At 41.7% G+C, this 20,692-nt stretch overlaps 1 protein-coding gene across 1 annotated transcript; it reads right to left on the bottom strand.

Annotated features, from left to right (window-relative positions):
* Nucleotides 1-198: 198 nt before the first annotated feature.
* Nucleotides 199-20,102, bottom strand: Upf2 (UPF2 regulator of nonsense mediated mRNA decay). The gene is made up of 7 exons (XM_067784652.1): nt 19,077-20,102; nt 16,023-16,695; nt 12,229-13,215; nt 12,011-12,164; nt 5,824-5,970; nt 663-1,256; nt 199-599 (listed from the first exon to the last, which is right to left on the bottom strand). The coding sequence occupies exons 1-7, from the start codon at nt 19,996-19,998 to the stop codon at nt 486-488; spliced, it is 3,591 nt and encodes a 1,196-aa protein (XP_067640753.1). The 5' UTR covers nt 19,999-20,102; the 3' UTR covers nt 199-485.
* Between the last annotated feature and the right edge of the window lie 590 nt (nt 20,103-20,692).

Below are 20,692 nucleotides of genomic sequence, written 5' to 3'. Positions count from 1 at the left end.
AAGTTAATATACTCTGTGCAAAGTACGCTGAGTATAAAAAACTTTATGTATTTTGACAGCTTTCGGAACGCATTTGCATTAAAAACCAGTAACAGCATCAGGCTCCACTGAGAAATATATTCGCAAACCCTAAACATACATTTATGCTCTAAATAACCGCTATTTACAAATTCCATTTAACTTCATTCAATTCTTTTATTTATCCAATATAATTATTGCATTACATTTTTAACGAATTCAATGAAAATTCAGTTTCTGCAGCTGCAACTTTAATAAACTCTATCAAAACTTATCATTCCGGACCATGATCTCGTGCAAACAACATCGATACCAGCTCTTAACTTTCTCATGGCTCCGTCAATTCCTTTGATACCTGAACATAACTTGAATTATGGAAGCCATATGTCAATGCATCGCTTTGCTGCGTTACTACTTGGCATTATCGAAATTATCCCAATTGTAAAACCATATCGCCGCATCATAGCTTAATTGAATATTAGATCCGCATCCGGTGCACCTTTTTGATGGCGAAACTTCGGTTTACTCGGACGTTGGTAATGAGTTTGTGATAAACTGCGTTGTGATTGCATTAGAGATTCCTTTTATTAAAGAAATAGTTTTTATTTAATTTCGAAATTAAATTTACTTAGCTACTAGCATACCTGATAGTCTTCCTCTTCTATACGTTCGGTTATATTCAACGTTAGACGTTTTACTTTTTCTTTTTCTTCGCGTGTCTTCTCCTCTTGCAGTTTCAAATTGATAGCCAATTGTGAATCAGATGGCGCTACAAACTGTTTAAATTGTTGTTTGCCACCCTTGCCGCTACGTACCATCAACACAAATGGCACAGCGCCCGCAGCAGTATTAGTGTTGGAAGTATTTGCTCTCGTTGTATCCTTTTCGCCAGTTGAGTTTGAGCCTATGCCAGCTATTTGCTCATATGATTTTTTACTCGTTCGCGCCATCATTGGTACTGGTATATCCTTTGTATTTGGTTTAACTGTCTCTTTGATGCGCTCTTGATAACTATCAACGGCCATTTTTTCGAACATTTGTTCGAATTCTAAATCTTCTTTGGATTTTTGTGGCACTCGCAGCTCACAATCTTCGAGCATAAATTCATTTTCAGTCCAATCAGTTGTGTTTGCCATTTCATTAACATTGTTGGCATCTTCAGTATTGCCATCATCATCGCCGCCAGCATCCATGGCACGCACACGCGGTTCACGCTCAGATGAAGAATCGTCACTGAGCTGTTTAGGTGTAAGAATATTTAAGCTTTTTTTCTTTATTTTTTCTACTCTTTATTGGAGTGAGCTAAAAGTTAACATCAGACACAACTCATAGATGCCCAATAATATAGCCTCTTGGACTTAGTCCAGATTGGGGCTTTTGAAAAGGATGTGTAATATAAGGATACAAAAGAATATACGCTTTGAGTACATACACGATTTTTCGTTCATCAAAGTGTGATGTCTGAGGTCAGATCTAAAAGGTTCTAGACAAGGTAAGTTATATGCTTAAAGATAGGGAGATAGCTGTTTATTTTGTTACAAAGCTCATCGATCTGTGGGCCTGGGCCTTTTGCCATTATTGTGAAATCATCGGCGTAGGAAATGATAGTGACTCCTTCTGGTGGTGAAGGTAGCTTTGATATGTAGAAGTTAAACAACAGTGGGGATAGGACACCAGCCTGTGGCACCCCTTGTTGAATTCTTCTTGGTTTGGATGTTGCGTTCCTGAATTGCACCAATGCTTTCCGACCAGACAGATAATTTGGGGGGAAGGGGAGATCCTTCCAGGTCTTGCAGTAACGCACCATGGTTGACCGTATCAAAAGCTTTTGACAGGTCTAGCCCAATGAGTACTGTCCTATGGTGGGGGTTTTGATTTAAACCGAAATTTATCTGGGTCCTAGTGGCATTTAGCGCGGTGGTTGTGCTATGTAATTTTCGGAGGCCATGCTGATGATTGGTTAGTTGCAAATTTGCTTTAAGGTAGGGGGGTAGAATAGCTTCAAGTGTCTTGGCTACTGGTGATAGGAGAGATATCGGACGATAAGAATCTCCTATGTTAGATGGTTTCCCAGGCTTTAGTAGCGGGACCACCTTGGCCGTTTTCTATTTTTCGGGGATGGAAAAGGTGGAAAGGTTGAAGACATGTGCTAGATATTTAAATCCCTCTTTACCTAGGTTTTTAAGCATCGGCATGGCTATGCCGTCTGGTCCCACTGCTTTAGATGGTTTAGCATGACTGATGGCATCCTCAACCTCTTTGGCGGTGATGGTAATTGGGGACGCGCTGTTTTTATGTTTATGTGCGCGTCTGTTGACCCGCCGTCTAACTTTGTCAACCGTAGAATGCATCATATACTGTCGGCAAAAAGCGCTCGCGTATATTTTCGTATCCGACAGCACTTTATCGGCAAAGACTTACTTTACGGTAGACCAAAGCTTACCCACACCGGCAGAGGTTACAATCCCTTAAATACTCCTCCCATTTCGCCCGCTTGTGTTCATCCACAAGCAATCTGATGCATTGGTTTATATCCCTTATTTGTGGGTCGCCGGGATCGTGCTGTTTAATAAGGTCACGGTCTCTCGCTAAATTTGCGGCCTCGGCCGGAAAATGAGGCCGGATTTCCGGAATTCTTCAGGCGGAAATGAAATGAACCGAGGCGGATTCAATGACCTTGCGGAAAGCACGTTCTCCTTGGGGAGCATCAGTCATGATAGGGAGGGCAGCAAAGCGATTGTCTGTAAAGGATTTGTACTCATTCCACTTTCCTTTCGTAAAGTTTATGAAAGTACGGTTTTCGGTAACGATGAAGTCGCAAGCTCGCTCGAGCGAAATAAGTATAGGCAGGTGGTCAGATGCCAATGTTACCATAGGCTGCCAATTGACGCAGTTTACCAGACCTGCGTTCACGACGGACAGATCTGGCGAACTATGACAGCTTCCTACCATACGAGTGAGGCGTCTCCGTTTATTGTGCAGGACGTCGTTTCTTCTATTTGATCCGCCAACATCTCACCCTTGCTGTCCGCCTGCAGGTTATAATGCCATAGATCGTGATGGGCATTGAAATCGCCTAAGATAATGCGATTGTCGCCAGTGAGTAGTGCTCTGATATTAGGGCGGTATCCACTGGGGCGACAGGTGGCAGGAGAGATGTAGATGTTGATGATTTCTAGGTTTACATCGCCTGACCGGACAGATAAGCCTTGACGTTGTAGGACCCTGTCCCTGCGGCCGATGTCGGGATAAAAAATATTGTATTGCACTGTGTATGATAAACGCGAGACCGCCTCCACATCCCCTCTCGCGATCTTTTCTGTGGACATTATACCCAGAACAGGTCTGCAGAGTAGATCTTGTTGTGAGTTTAGTCTCTTGAATCGCAGCGATGCGGATGTTATGTCGCTTCATGAAATCGACTATCTCCGTGATCTTAATTGCGGTGATGGTAATTGGGGACGCGCTGTTTTTATGTTTATGTGCGCGTCTGTTGACCCGCCGTCTAACTTTGTCAACCGTAGAATGCATCATATACTGTCGGCAAAAAGCGCTCGCGTATATTTTCGCATCCGACAGCACTTTATCGGCAAAGACTTACTTTACGGTAGACCAAAGCTTACCCACACCGGCAGAGGTTACAATCCCTTAAATACTCCTCCCATTTCGCCCGCTTGTGTTCATCCACAAGCAATCTGATGCATTGGTTTATATCCCTTATTTGTGGGTCGCCGGGATCGTGCTGTTTAATAAGGTCACGGTCTCTCGCTAAATTTGCGGCCTCGGCCGGAAAATGAGGCCGGATTTCCGGAATTCTTCAGGCGGAAATGAAATGAACCGAGGCGGATTCAATGACCTTGCGGAAAGCACGTTCTCCTTGGGGAGCATCAGTCATGATAGGGAGGGCAGCAAAGCGATTGTCTGTAAAGGATTTGTACTCATTCCACTTTCCTTTCGTAAAGTTTATGAAAGTACGGTTTTCGGTAACGATGAAGTCGCAAGCTCGCTCGAGCGAAATAAGTATAGGCAGGTGGTCAGATGCCAATGTTACCATAGGCTGCCAATTGACGCAGTTTACCAGACCTGCGTTCACGACGGACAGATCTGGCGAACTATGACAGCTTCCTACCATACGAGTGAGGCGTCTCCGTTTATTGTGCAGGACGTCGTTTCTTCTATTTGATCCGCCAACATCTCACCCTTGCTGTCCGCCTGCAGGTTATAATGCCATAGATCGTGATGGGCATTGAAATCGCCTAAGATAATGCGATTGTCGCCAGTGAGTAGTGCTCTGATATTAGGGCGGTATCCACTGGGGCGACAGGTGGCAGGAGAGATGTAGATGTTGATGATTTCTAGGTTTACATCGCCTGACCGGACAGATAAGCCTTGACGTTGTAGGATCCTGTCCCTGCGGCCGATGTCGGGATAAAAAATATTGTATTGCACTGTGTATGATAAACGCGAGACCGCCTCCACATCCCCTCTCGCGATCTTTTCTGTGGACATTATACCCAGAACAGGTCTGCAGAGTAGATCTTGTTGTGAGTTTAGTCTCTTGAATCGCAGCGATGCGGATGTTATGTCGCTTCATGAAATCGACTATCTCCGTGATCTTCCGAGTTAATCCATTACTGTTTAGCTGCAGAATTGTGAAGTGCAGCGGGGGAGACGTCGTCACTCAAGGGTTAAGTTACGGGTGGCTACGCCAGAGTTGAGGGAGGCCAGGACGCCAGGACTGGACGTCCCTGGCTGAGCATTGGGGTACCCGGTGTAGTTGGGTTTGCGGCCTGGCAACATGGCGCAATAAAACTCGTCGGGGGCTGCCGTCGCGGAGACCAGAACATCTAGGAAAGTGGCACCGTCCAAGGCAGCAACTGCATTGGGCAGATGACGCAAACATATATATTCTGTGCTGGCAAATGGTGCAAAAGGTGGTAGGGACTAAGAGTCTGTTTCCCTGACCTACACGATTGCTGTCGGAAAAGAGGGGAGAAGAAGACGGGGGCGGGGGCTGATGCTCGGCATTGATACTGACTCTACTACGGAGAAGGTAGTGGAGGGGGCGCTAAGGCGTTGACTACGGGACGCCCTTGGGCGTGAACAGCAAGGAGCCACAAAAGATTTATAAAAGTTCCGAGGACGTCGGGTTTTGGGATCTAGCCCAGGGCAACCTGTTCGATGCAACCATCCCTTGCACGTGACACACTGACAAGACTATGACCGTCCTAAAAAAGATTATTTTCCGGCAAACGCTGCAAACCCATTTCTCAGGACCGGGGTCGAGAGAAGGACCTGGATTGGGTTCGATACCTTCCCGGAATAGGAGAATATGGCGCAGTCCCGCTGCAAGGATCTGCTGGGAGGATGACAATTTGTGGGAGGGACGCAATAAATTAAATGGGGTTACACTGAGATGACAGCCCTTGGTTGGGAAAAATACCGAGTCGCTCCGGCAGATAGAACTGGCTGCCTTGGGAAGAGATCGCAGACTCCTTGCAACGGTTTATGCCTCAGATTAAAAGTTAACATAAAGGGCTGCACTTCGACTCCATTACCTACCAAGAGTTGAGACAGTACCTTGCCTTAACCTAACGTTGCTGATATATTACTTAGGCACCGCCGAAACTACATGCCCCGATATTTCGATGCTCTTTTTTTGATCATCGAATACAAATTCATAGCCTCAAAGCATTGAAGAGACATTGAACACATACGGGTATGTATAACAGATGTATGCTTGTGTTGAATCTCCAATAGTTCAACCCTTTTGTGACAAAATGGTGAATAAAAACCCATACTCACTGCGTCATCAAATTCGCTATCCTCTCGTATTGGTTCCAGGCCGCTGTCACCTTCCGTTTGAGCCTGCATGCCAGCTTTCAATTGTGGATATAATTCTTCTTTCAACTTCTCAATTGCCTCTTTCGCCTGTTCCAGACTTTTATAGAGCTGCAAAATAATAAAACAAGACAATTTGCGTCGATTATGACATTTTCGTTATCCAAAATTGAGAATTTTGTTTATATTGTTACGAATATTAGCAAAACTAAGGAGTGCTGCCATCTCCAGGCCGATGCTAAGCAGTGACGTGAATTCACATCAATAATTCAATCATTATGTATCTACATAAACGAATCAATAATTGCGTCTACACATATGTACACATTCCGACGAGCAACATTTACATACAAGGCAGCGAGAGATGAGATGTCACACACAGATGAATTTACTTATACGCTTATGTGTGTGCGGGAGACTGTAAACTACAAACTCACATATGTACATCTGAGAAGCGCTAAAAAGTAGACAATTGTAAACAAGTACAAATTATATGAGAACTATACACACACGAATATAGTTGGTAAGTTCTGGAAATGGAAGAGCCTAGAAGTATGCAGCGTAAACTATAAAAGCGGGGCAGGCGAGTAAGAAGTAATTCAGTTTGATTTGAGATTTCGATTAAGCACGCGATCTGGCGGCCAATAGTAGAGTTTAATTTGAGTTATCAATCAGTTTGGTTATTAAGCCAGCGAGTAGCAAAGTATAAGTGTTATTGTGAAGTACTTTAATAAAGGCCATTTTTCCATCATTCAATATTGGAGTTATTTATTCAACAGTTTAGTGATTCGAACTTAGCAGAGGATTGCAAATAAGAGGATTTGCAAGTAAATTCGTTACAATTGGTGTCAGAAGAGGAATTGTTGAATAAATTCCAAAGGACAACAAGGACATGGCAAAGTTCAGTGAATTGAAGATCCAGCAACTAAAGAAGGAGTTGGAGAGCCGTGGATTGAATACAAGCGGCGTTAAACTTGAATTTCAGGCACGGCTACGAGAGGCAATGGAAGCAGAAGGAATTGATGTGGAAGAGTATGTCTTTCATCTTGATAGCGAGGAGACAACAAAAATTGAAGAGAAAAACGAAACATCGCAGACGGTTACCAGCACAGACTTGAACATGATTTTAGCTGCAATATCTGCTCAAACATCGACAGTGTCATCTCAACTGGAAGAGCAGAAGACATATATGGCATCACAACTAGAATCGCAAAAGACAGATATAACATCCAAGATTGAAGCACAAGAAACGCGTATGTCAGAAATGTCGACACAGATTACATCGAAGATTGAAGCACAAGAAACGCGTATGTCAGAAATGTCGACACAGATAACATCTAAGATGGAATCCCAAGAGACACGTATAACATCAAAGATTGAAGCACAAGAAACGCGTATTTCGGAAATGTCAGCACAAATTTCAGCACAGATATCCACACAACTAGAAGAGCAGGAAACCCGTATATCATCTAAACTGGAAGCGCATATGGAAGAAAAACTAACCCAGTTTCATGAAGGCTTCAGTGGTTGACAGGATAAAATAGAGGCCGAGGTGGATGCTTTGAGAGGACGTATCGAGCAGTTACAACTAAATCGTCCAGCAGTTTCAGCGAGTAATCCAAAGGTAAAAACACCATCCTTTGACGGTTCTGTTTCTTTCCAGGTCTTTAAGCTACAGTTTGAGAAGACCGCAGCAGTGAACAACTGGAATGTGGAAGATAAAGTTGCCGCACTCTTCGTAGCATTGAAAGAACCAGCTGCCGAAATCTTACAGACTATTCCAGAGTACGAACGGAACAGTTATGACGCATTGATGGCTGCTGTGGAACGGCGATACAGAAGCGAACACAGGAAACAGATATTTCAAATAGAATTGCAAAACCGCTACCAAAAAGCTAACGAGACTTTGCAGGAGTTTGCTTCGGACATTGAAAGATTGGCTCATCTTGCAAATGCGGGTGCACCTGTGGAATACACGGAAAGAGTGAAGATTCAGAGCTTTATAAATGGCATAAGGGATGTCGAAACGATGCGAGCCACATACGCGAACCCAAAGCAAACATTTTCTGAAACGGTATCCCATGCATTGACTCAGGAAACGGCGTCATTATTGAGTAAACCAGCATACAAAGCTCATCGTGTGGAAGTAGAAAGGCCGGAGTGGGTAGATACAATTTTGGAAGCTCTGAAGGGATCACAAGAGAAAAATGCCGGAGTTATGAAATGTTTCAAATGCGGGAAGTCCGGTCACATTGCACGTCACTGCGATCTTGGTCCTAATAGTTCCAACAATGTGGCTGGCCGTAAACGCAAAGCTGGAGGAGATGAGCAAGAGCGAGTAAGAGGTAGAGATCAAGAGCTAGATCCAGCTATTGAATGCCCTGTGATATCTGTGTTGCAAATTGGTAGAAAATCGAGCAGTCTTACCGTCAGAGGGAATGTCGATGGCAAGGAGCGTGTACTGACTGTAGATACGGGCGCATCTCATTCCTTGATTCGATCTGATTTGGTATACAAGAGAGTAAAGTCATTACCTGGAGCGAGGTTGCGTACGGTCACAGGCGAATATAACCAAGTTCAGGGAGAAGTAATATGTGAAGTCCTAATTGGGAAGGTTATGGTTCTACACAAATTCGTTGTGGCGGAGATCGTTGATGAAGTTATATTGGGAGTGGATTTCTTGGTTGACCAGGACATCAAGATCGATATGCAGAGAAGGGTGATGCATTATGAGAACCAAGATGTGCCACTTAACTTCAGTTTGGAAAAAGGGTTCAGCAGTAAGCGAGTGCTGGTGGAGGAGATTCGACAGAGACCACGAAAGTCAAGGAAAGTAGATCGAGCAAAGGTTGATGGATCGAATGTGCCAAATAAAGCGAAATTAAAAGTACCTGCGAGGAAAAGACCGGCATCAACAAACCCTAATGGACGCACTAAATTCACTGAAAGAATTTTTCAGATAGAATGCAAGGATGGTTTCAAGTCAGCGCGCACTTTTGTTGGGAAACGTCGGAACGATACTGAGTATGTGAAGCCAATCCATCAAGAACAAGCTCTACAAAGTAGTTCTTCATTGGCCAAGCAACAGAGTGCGAGAGAACGATCCAGAATAATGAGTAGTAAGATGGAACACAGGTACGACAGGGAAAATAATTCGGAAGGTTTCCGGAATGGAGATTTGGTACTGTTAAACAACCCTCACCGGCGGAAAGGTGTTCCAGCCCAATTTCGGTGCAGTTGGGAAGGCCCGTACAAAGTTGTGAAGAAGATCAGTGATACCATCTACCGCATACAAACCACTGGGAAACCACGGATTAGAAGGGTGGTACATTTGGAGATGCTAGCGGCGTTTAGATTGGGAGATTTGTCTGATCGGGACGATCAGACTTAGGTGGAGGGCAGTGTTACGAATATTAGCAAAACTAAGGAGTGCTGCCATCTCCAGGCCGATGCTAAGCAGTGACGTGAATTCACATCAATAATTCAATCATTATGTATCTACATAAACGAATCAATAATTGCGTCTACACATATGTACACATTCCGACGAGCAACATTTACATACAAGGCAGAGAGAGATGAGATGTCACACACAGATGAATTTACTTATACGCTTATGTGTGTGCGGGAGACTGTAAACTACAAACTCACATATGTACATCTGAGAAGCGCTAAAAAGTAGACAATTGTAAACAAGTAGAAACTATATGAGAACTATACACACAAAAATATAGTTGGTAAGTTCTGGAAATGGAAGAGCCTAGAAGTATGCAGCGTAAACTATAAAAGCGGGGCAGGCGAGTAAGAAGTAATTCAGTTTGATTTGAGATTTCGATTAAGCACGCGATCTGGCGGCCAATAGTAGAGTTTAATTTGAGTTATCAATCAGTTTGGTTATTAAGCCAGCGAGTAGCAAAGTATAAGTGTTATTGTGAAGTACTTTAATAAAGGCCATTTTTCCATCATTCAATATTGGAGTTATTTATTCAACAGTTTAGTGATTCGAACTTAGCAGAGGATTGCAAATAAGAGGATTTGCAAGTAAATTCGTTACAATATAAAAAAAAAAAAAAACAAGTAAGGAAGGCTAAGTTCGGGTGTAACCGAACATTTCATACTCAGCTGAGAGCTTTGGATACAAAATAAGGGAAAATAACCAGGGTAACCCTGGAATGCGTTTATATGACATGGGTATCAAATGGAAGGTATTAAAGAGTATTTTAAAAGGGAGTGGGCCATAGTTCTGTAGGTGGACGCCATTTCGGGATATCGCCATAAAGGTGGACCAGGGGTGACTCTAGAATATGTTTGTACGATATGGATATCAAAGGAAGGGTGTTAATGATTATTTAAAAGGGAGTGGGCCATAGTTCTATAGGTGGACGCCATTTCGGGATATCGCTAAAAAGGTGGACCAGAGGGACTGTAGAATGCGTTTGTATGATATGGGTATCAAATTAAAGGTATTAACGAGGGTCTTAAAATGGAGTGGTCCTTAGTTGTATATGTGAAGGCGTTTTTGAGATATCGACCAAAATGAGGACAAGGGTGACCCAGAAAATCATCTGTCGAGTACAGCTAATTTATTTATATATGTAATATCACGAACAGTATTCCTGCCAAGATTCCAAGGGCTTTTGATTTCGGTAGGTGTCACACCCATGTTACAAAGTATTTCTAAAGTTATATTTTGCGTAAAAAAACCAATCCAATCACCATGTTTCATCCCTTTTTATTTGGTATAGAGCTATGGCATTTGTTTTCATTTTTGGAAATTTTCGATATCGAAAAAGTGGGCGTGGTCATAGTCGGATTTCGCCCATTTTTAATTCCAAGATAAAGTTAGTTTAGATAAGTACGTGAACTAAGTTTAGTAAAGATATATCGATTTTTGCTCAAGTTATCGTTTAACGGCCGAGCGGAAGGACAGACGGTCGACTGTGTATAAAAACTGGGCGTGGCTTCAACCGATTTCGCCCATTTTTACAGTCATCGTCATAGAATCTATGCCCCTATCAAATTTCACAAGGATGCCGACTTAAGGCATTAAAAGTATTCTAGACAAATTAAATGAAAAAGGGCGGAACCACGCCTATTTTGAAATTTTCTTTTAGTTTTGTATTTGGATGCACCATTCATTACTGGAGTTGAATGTTGACATAATTTACTTATATACTGTAAAGATATTCAATTTTTTGTTAAAATTTGACTTAAAAAATTTTTTTTTCCGATTTTGCTAATTTTTATTTAGCACTGTAAGATCGCAAAATAGAATATAAGTTAACCACTGTGTAACAACCCTGTATTACAAAACAGGTCATTTTATATTCTAACAACCCTGTGGTTCAAACATAAAGATAATGCAACTCTAAGAATAAAGAAGAAATAAAAGAAGAAGAGGAAGAGTACTTCCGGTTGAAGAGAAAAATCCAAAACTCGTGTTTTTAACTTCCGGAAATAAATCTAGCGCAATCGCCAAGGAAAACTCAAGTTTTCAGCACACATATAGTAATAGGAGTAACATTCCTGCTAAATTTCATCATGATATCTTCAACGACTGCCATATTACAGCTTGCAAAACTTTTAAATTACCTTCTTTTAAAAGTGGGCGGTGCCACTGCCCATTATCCATAATTTTACTAATTTTCTATTCTGCGTCATAAGGTCAACCCACCTACCAAGTTTCATCGCTTTATCCATCTTTGGTAATGAATTATCGCATTTTTTTGGTTTTCGAAATTTTCGATATCGAAAAAGTGGGCGTGGTTGGTCCGATTTCGTTCCTTTTAAATGAGATGAGTGCCCAGGAACCTACATACCAAATTTCATCAAGATACCTCAAAATTTACTCAAGTTATCGCGTTAACGGGCATACGGACGGACGGAGACTGATGATTTTGATATATGGAAGTCTATACCTATCTCGATTCCTTTATACCTGTACAACCAACCGTTATCCAATCAAAGTTAGTATAATCTGTGTGCAAAGCACGCTTAGTATAAAAAAATAGCAAACTTGTCATGAGTCAAAGGATGGGAGAAATTACTACATTGGTCTAAATATTTGGTTCAATGATCGAACAGTTTTTCCGGAAAGAACCCGGAAAGAAAGAAAATTCTTATAGCGTCTTTTGCATGCATTTACCATTACCTTCAATTTCGGTCGCACGTTTGCCAAACAATCACGATACATATGATCCACTAGTATGGGAAATAGATCGGAAGTCTTTTCTACTTTACTAAAAACAGGATGCGATTTCTTGTACCAGTAGTAATGTTGGAAGAACACCAAAAAGTAGTCGAGCCTGAAAAATTACAAGAGCAAATATAATAAAAATGTCTAGCTAACTTAACGCATTTTTTACTCACTTCTTACGACTCATTGAACTCGTGAAGTATTGACCGCATGTATCCAGCAGTACGCAAGCTAATTTCAAACGGAACAAACTGTCGGGCGGATCTAATTCCGACAATACGCCTTCCTCAGTTGACACGCCCAATGAGATTATAGAATAAAGGGTATTCAAAATATTTGTTGACTCTACCAATTTGTAATTATACAATTCGCCCAAATACTTTGCCATTGCTATGCGTCGCTGCGCCAATTTTGGTGAATGTATTTCCAAACCAGCGCGTATATCCTCGAATACATTATCGATAACCATTGTTACGGCGCGCTCCTGATACGAACTCATGCCCGATACCAAATCGGCCAAGCAGCGTATAAGCGGAAAACGTAATAAATATGCTTTAGACATACATTTAATGGCATAACTGCTAATAGTCGGATCATCCCAATTAATACGACGCAACATTTTTATGCAACGATCTACATTTTGTTTACACAATTCTTCAAATATTAAATGTCGTATATATTCATGTATTACTGGGCGTACGACTGCATCTTGTTTAATCGTATCTGGCGGTTTAACCAAATAATAAACACTTTCAACTTGTGCAGCATGACGTGAATCCAGAGCGGTAGCTGTTTTCAAACGCATCATTTGATCAAGGAAGACGTTGGTGAGCAGACGCGAGTCACGGCAATTATATAGATAAACCCCAGCAACTTCAATAAAAGCGCATGCCATTTCAATTTGATGATGCTGAAAGTCACGCAATAACATTTTCAAACAACTAAGTGCATCGAATTTCTTGCATAAACCAAATTTAACCATTTCACCAATGAATCGTACAATTTTAATTTTTGATTCAATATTGAGTTGATTCTTTTTACGTATATGCCATTTGAATTCTTTGCGTAGCATTTCTGATAGATCATTTGCAATGTCTGTGTTGCAGAGATTAACAATGGCAACGAAGCGGGACAGGAAGGGCAGTAAATCCAAACGCGTCCTATAATGAGAAGTCAGATGTTTAAGTTATTTGCAAGTTTAAGTTGGCTGATCACTGCAGTGTATTCCGAGCGGAAGTTGCTGCGATTAAGGATGCGGTGGATGAAATGCAAACATTGCTACAACAACAACAACAACACGAAATGCTATCCAGTGCTACTACGGTTAGGGAATTTAACACCTACTCTGATAGCCAAGTGGCTATCAAGGCATTGAGCTTAACTACAGTGCGATCGAGGGTGGTCTGGGAATGCCTGACCTCGCTTGCGATTGCATCGAATTATTTTACAATTAAAATTATCTGGGTCACGGGCCATAGTTATATCCCAGGTAACTGATCTCAGATCTCTTAGCCCGCATCGGTACAACTGAACCGGATGAAGATGGCTGTAGGGATTTCGGGATTCTGCTGGCCACCTGTGGATTGTTCCTCCATAGCTGGGCCTCGAGTCAGCTCAGTAAACGTTGGGCGGACACCACGTCTTGCATGGTAGCAAGTTCTTTCTGGCCGAAAGTGGATGACAGGAGGTCTGCTGAAATAATTGGGTTCACTAAGGCTCACCTATCAATGGTCATTGGGGTTTTGACATGGCACTGTCCCATGGGTATCCATGCGGTACGTCTCAATATACAGCAAACTTCATCCTGTTGTTGTTGTTGTTGTAGCGATAAGGTTCCTCCCCGAAGGCTTTGGGGGGTGTTATCGATGTGATGGTCCTTTGCGGATACATATCCGGTACGCTCCGGTAACACAGCACCATTAAGGTGCTAGCCCGACCATCTCGGGAACGATTTATATGGCCACATTAAACCTTCAGGCCATCCCTCCATCCACACCCCCAAGTTCCATGGGGAGCTTGGGGTCGCCAGAGCCTCGTCTGTTAGTGAAACAGGATTCGCCGCGGATAGGTGAGGTTGATAATCGGGTTTGGAGAAGCTGTATATTGCGCTGGCAGCCTGAAGGGTTGCGCTACACAGCCCCTTGAATCTGATATTTTAGTCGCCTCTTACGACAGGCATACCTACCGCGGGTATATTTTGACCCCCTAACCCGCTGGGGGAGGGGACTCTATCCTGCTGCAGCTGTATGGAGGATGATGAGGTGGAATCACCAAATCACTTTATGCTTGATTGCCCAGCTTTTCCCAGAACTAGGCGAAAGTAATTCGGTCGCGACTCACTTGGATCTCCCGAGGATTTATCCAAAGTTGAGATCGGTATCATTCGGAGCTTTATCGTTGCTACCCAATGATTCTCTAAGTAGCTAGACCTAAGTCACCGTTATTATTGGTGTATGTGGTATCACAACGGACATTCGTGTTGTCCAAGTGAGCTATCCTTATCAGGGCAGCTACCACCTAACCTAACCTAACCTAAGTTATTTGAAGCGAAATTTTTTAAGCTAGGAATAGAATCGAAGCGGAAATCCAGTTCCTAGTAATTACCAAGCATAGGAAAGCGTATATCAGAGAAGGTTAATCAATTTCATATCAGCTCAACTCTATTTCAGAATTCTTATGTATTTAAGTGAGAATAACACCAAGCATTGAAAAAGGGCAAATGTTTTTTTGAAACGTCTAATGTGGTCTTGTGTGTCAACTTACTTCCCTAAGCACCATCTGTTGGTAAGTAATTAAATGGTTATCGTGTTCAAATTGAACATATGCCTCTAGTGTTCAACGGTAGAAAATTACCATGGTGAGATATCTTTTTGCTGTGGTGAGAAATCTTTATAATAGTAATCTGTGAGAAACTGCAATTATTCATTTCATATTTGCCAAAAATATGCATTTAAATATATTTTGCTAGAATTTGCCACGGTGCCTTGATATTGCATTTCAATTTTATTAGCGTGTGTGAAGTTAAAAAAATTAAGGCGAACCATGTGTAAGATTTTTTTACGTAGATTTTTAACTTTAATGTTCTCCTTCAAAGCTTTAATAGAATATGGGTAAGTAGAGTACTATTTCGTCTAACTACCCAAACAATAAATTGCAACCCTACTCAAAATGGTTCCTATTGTAATGCGGAGTGAAATACCTTTCGTTTGATACCCATATAGGGATATCTCATGCAATTTTTTTAATTTCGAATGGGTGGCAACCCTACTCAAAAATGTTCCTATTGTAATGCGGAGTGAAATACCTTTCGTTTGATACCTATATCGGCATAACTCTTGCAATATTTTTGAATTTCGAATAGGAGGCAACCCTAAATGACAACCCTACTCAAAAAAGTCCCTATTGTAATTCGGAGTGAAATACCTTTTGTTTGATACCCATATTGGCATAGCCCATGCAATTGTTTTTAATTTCTAATAGGTGGCAACCCTAAATGGCGACCCTACTCAAAAATTTCCCTATTGTAATGCGTAGTGAAATACCTTTCGTTTGATACCCATATCGGCATATCTCATGCTCTTTTTTAATTTCGAACTGGTGGCAATCCTTCTTAAAAATGTCCCTATTGTAATGCGGAGTAAAATACCTTTCGTTTGATACCCATATCGGCATATCTCATGAATTTTTTTTTAATTTCGAATAGGTGGCAACCTTGTGAAACATTCTGAGTGGCAACACCTGGGTAGAAAGTCTTAGAAGGTGATACGTTATCTCTGTGCCAAATTTCATTTAAATCAGTTGAGCCGTTGCCGAGATCGTTCGGCTATACAAATATACAAGAATTGCACGTTTAAAGTTATAAGATATGCTTTCCGAAAAAAGATTAGTTTGCTGTATGGATCTACATAAAAAATTTACATTGAAAGTCCAATTGAGCAGTTTTTTTGTACAAGTTATCCATACTAACCTCTGTACTGTAAAAATGGATTTCGTCAACTTTTTCCGATTATTCTTTGTATTGAAATTTAGCAAGAATTCAATTGCCGCCGAATCTATAAGCTCCTTGTTGACACAATTATTTAAGTTATTCAAAAACTGATCGAAATGTTGCTTGCTGTGTGACATTTGGCCCGTACTCATACGTCCCACTTCCATTAGAGCATTAGCAATTTTGTCCGGTAATGGCGTTGGCGTAGTGGGATCATCATTGCCTAGCTCCGCTACCACATCGGCTGAATCTTTTTCATTAGGCGGGTCCGATGCTGTTGAAGGAGGATCATCCATATCCATTTCTACATCAATATCAGCATCGAGTGCTTCCTCTGTCATCTCGGCGGGTTCCTCATTTTGATCTAAATCAATTTTTGGCGCAGAGAAATTCGGTAGGTATTGTCTTAAATCGGGTAGATCGGTATAAAAACTTTTTGTTTCCTCATCACCCCATGGATCCAGTTCGCCCATTGTTGCATCTTCGAGCATACTTTCGATAACTGTGCCTGGATTACAAATCTCCGATTCAGTTGCCAGTTCAGGTAATGGTTCGTCGAGCAGATCCGAGAGCGTTTGCGCAGATGAGAGTAATTTGTCAAAGTTGGCTTGCATTAGTTCGCATTTTTCCTTTTTATCATTTGATATCTCCCCTATAATAACAAAATAGGTGCGTAAGTACAAATATAATAAAGAAAAATGCGGATGCTATTAGGCCCAGGAAGCATATTTGCAACTTGTCTTTGTCATTCCTGCAAAATGGCAACAGGCAAGAGATGTACGGCTACTAAAACTTTAGAGACTATCTATTTAAGAAGAATCGTATGGAAAAATATCTCTAATTTCACTGGATTGTTCTCACTTTTATACACCAAATACCTTAGGCTTTCCAATCATCAGAATGGTTTTCGACTCAATAAACAAAATCTTCGGAGAGTGTCTTTATAGCTACAGCAACAACAATAACCACTAAAGAACAGATATGTGTACCCCAGCGGGTTAGGGGGTCAGAATATACCTACGGTAGGTATGCCTATCGTAAGAGGCGGCTAAAATACCAGATCCAAGGGGCTTTGTAGCGCAACCCTTCAGGTTGCCAGCGCAATATATAGCTTCTCCAAACCCAATTGTCAACCTTACTTACTTACTTAATTGACGTTTAACCGTCTAAACGGCTAATCCTGTTTCACTAACAGACGAGGCTGTGGCGACCCCAAGCTCCTCATGGAACTTGGGGGTGGGGAGGGAGGGATGGTTTGAAGGTTTAACGTGGCCATATAAATCGTTCCCGAGATGGTCGGGGTAGCACCTTAATGGTGCTGTTACCGGAGCGTACCTCTGTATCCGGCAAACTATCATCACATCGATAACACTTCCAAAAGCATTCGGGGGCGCTACAACAACAACAACAACAACAACAACAACAGATGTTTGTACTTCGCTGTAGAGACATACAGCAAAAGAGTTTTACAACTAACAAAAGATATGACTGACAAAGTACAGGAGGATGCATCATTACAGGATGGCTTAATGTAATAATGGCCGAGGCTATCCTCAATTGATTCACCTCTAAAGTCACATTTCGACCAGCCTATTAATCTTTTAGGCTGAAGCTTCCTAGGAGTTAAATCTCAGGAGAAGATATCTTGATCTTCAAGATTAACTCTACACTTGCTGTGTTCTCGCCTAAAACTTCAAGAAATGCCTCAAAAGAACTGGTCAATCTGTCCCCTGGGTGAGTGGGACTTCGTAGAGAACTAAGTGACTGATGAAGTTTCCAGTAGAAAAGCCAGTGAAAATGGTATCTAAAGCCAACTTACCGGAGAAGTGGGCAAGTGTGACTGGAATGCGTTCGAAAACGTTGTCTACGGGAAAAAGGCTCTACTCGGAGCTTTAATGAAAATAATTCCCCAGTAGATTAATAATATACTCACAAGCATACCTGTGGGAAGATGCGATTAAACCCCACTGACCTTAAGGTTCGTAACGGATTTATATCTGATTAAGGACTGCCCATGACTTTCCACTAAACCTTCGGTAGATCTTTGCGGTTACGGTAACAACTAAAGGGGATACATTTGACAACGGCCATCAGCCCACAGCATTTTTATGCATGTATCTCCCAAATAAAATCAGCGACTACCTTCAGAAAACATGGAGTAATTGGCCGAATTAACGTGTCTAAAAGGTGACTGACGTGGTTGAATTACACTTAGCACCTATTCCGCAATTTATGATTGGACGTGTTGGTTATAGTTGTTGTAGCAGTGCTTCGCCCCACCTAATAGGTGCGACCGATCACAAATTGTCATCAATATCCTCTAACGGGAGTCCAAGGAAACTTGCTGTTTCAACAGGGGTGGACCATAATGAAAGGGGTGTTAGAGGCGTTGGTTCCACATTACAATTAAAGAGATGGTTGGTGTCATGTGGGGACACATTGCAAGCGGGGCATACATTTTGTATGTCGGGATTGATTCTGGATAGGTAAGAGATTAACCTGTTACAGTATCCAAATCGAAGTTGAGCTAGAGTGACTCGCGTTTCCCTGGGGAGTTTGCGTCCCTTTTCCGCAAGTTTTGGGTACTGTTCTTTGAGTACTGGATTCACCGGGCAATTCCTGGCATAAAGGTCCGACGCCTGTTTGTGGAATTCACTGAGGACCTACTTGTGTTTTTTTGTTTCATACGGCTGAGTTCTCAGGTGCCGTATTTCCTCATAATGCTTACGGAGATGACTTCTTAAGCCCCTAGGGTGTTGGCTCATCAATCAGATGTCTGTTGGGATGCCCAATCTCATTTCTCTCCCTGATGGGGAGTATTCTCATCTCATTATGTAGATGGTGTTGTGGGGACATAAGAAGACAGCCCGTGGCAGTTTTTTCGAAGGCCTGTAGCTTCTTCTAGTGGGTAGTTCAGCCATACTTTCCAGAGGTTGATTTGTTGATATGGGAGGAAAGTAGATTTAATGTTTTATTGTAATCGACTTCTTAGTTCTCATAAATCTAATCGCCAAAAATTATTCTTTTCCTTACCTTTCGACTCCATTGTGCGACGTATACTCTTTGTCATATTGAGCAGTTCCTGTTGTTCGGACAACAAATGTTTGCATAAATTTTTGAAATAGTCTTTAAGCAAACCACGCAAATTCTGTTGTCTATCGGGCGCAAGAAAATCTGATTTAGGTATTTTAACTCCACCATATTTGGCAGCCAAATCTTGCATTTTACGTGGCATCAAACCTGCATACTCCTCGCCACAATGTCGACAGAATGACAAAATGATAGAGAAGTTACTGTGATCTTCTTTATCCTGTGAGATTACATTAATGAGCACAGATCCTAGTAATTGCAGTCCTTGTTTGCCATTAATCACACCAGAACTCACAAGTTCCGCAAACAAACGCAAATCTACACGTAGTTTACTTGGATTAGAAATCTTTTCACCTGGTTTTAAGGCTAACATTTTTTGCCACGCTTCAAGAAATTGTCCATCAAATTCAACATATGTTTGATGTAGCCGTGAACAAAGCGTTACAACCGCTGGCACATCAGTAATTTTTATTTTTGCTTCCGAGAGTGCTGCACAAATTTCGGAAATATATTTACTTAAATTAAGTCCACTCATATCTTTGAGTAGCGCATCCAATTGTGTGGCGGTGAATTGTTTTAGCTTCTTAACGAATGCTGTGTTACGTTTAAGACTTGAATCCAATTTGGCAAAGAAAGCTTCGCCTGGAAGTTCACAGTTGTGATTTTCAGTACGCAATTGCGATTTGGCTTTGATTTTTGCTTGCAGTTCAGTGATAAAGTTATTCAGCTCCTCACGTTCTTGTCTTTCCACCTCATCGGTTGATGAGTCGGTAGCCACTGCTTCACCAGCTTCTGGATTTGCTTGTTCCATAGACCCTGATGTATCATTTGGAAGGCCTTCTTTATTCGCATCATTAATGACCATTTTGGTAGAAACTCAAAACGCGAAAAATGTAATTAATTTATTTTTCTCAGGAATAAACGTTTCCTTTTCTTTCACGGTATAGCTAAATTTTTTGGGTTGTCAACTTTTTTTTACGTTTGTAGAATCAGCTGTTTACAGTGTTGAGCCAGGAATTATGTACAACACACGAATCATTGAATTCGCCGTGGTCTTGAAACGAAATAAAGCGAATTCAGTACTAGTATTCCAGGTGGTGGCAGAGCGAATTCAACCATTTTGCCGTGCAGAAAAATGTCAAGTGAAAAGAAAATTTTCATAGATTTCGATTAACTGACATATTGTTGTACAACGGTTTGTATAGAAAATAATCAAGAAGAAGCAATCAGCTGTTGTTATAACAATACATTAATGGGTATTTTAAAAGGGCTGGGCCAAAGTTCTATAGATGGACGCCTTTTCGAGATATGGCCCTAAAGATGGACCAGGGGTGACTCTGTTGTTGTTGTTGTTGTTGTAGCAATGCTCGCCCCACCTAATAGCCGCGACCGATCACAAATTGTCATCAATATCCTCTAACGGGAGTCCAAGGAAACTTGCCGTTTCAACGGTGGTGGACCATAAGGAAAAGGGTGTTAGAGGCGTTGGTTCCACATTACAATTAAAGAGATGGTTGGTGTCATGTGGGGACACATTGCAAGCAGGGCATACATTTTGT

This window comes from Eurosta solidaginis, chromosome 4 (assembly GCF_040869045.1).
Source record: "Eurosta solidaginis isolate ZX-2024a chromosome 4, ASM4086904v1, whole genome shotgun sequence".
NCBI lineage: Eukaryota > Metazoa > Arthropoda > Insecta > Diptera > Tephritidae > Eurosta > Eurosta solidaginis.
This window is presented reverse-complemented; position numbering and strand designations above follow the sequence as displayed.

Coding starts and splice junctions, on each gene's coding strand:
- Upf2 (XM_067784652.1), bottom strand. CDS start 19,998: ATGGTCATTAATGATGCGAATAAAGAAGGCCTTCCAAATGATACATCA. Junction 13,216..16,022: donor TCCATTTTTACAGTACAGAG/GTTAGTATGGAT, acceptor TTCTCATTATAG/GACGCGTTTGGATTTACTGC. Junction 12,165..12,228: donor AGTTCAATGAGTCGTAAGAA/GTGAGTAAAAAA, acceptor GTAATTTTTCAG/GCTCGACTACTTTTTGGTGT.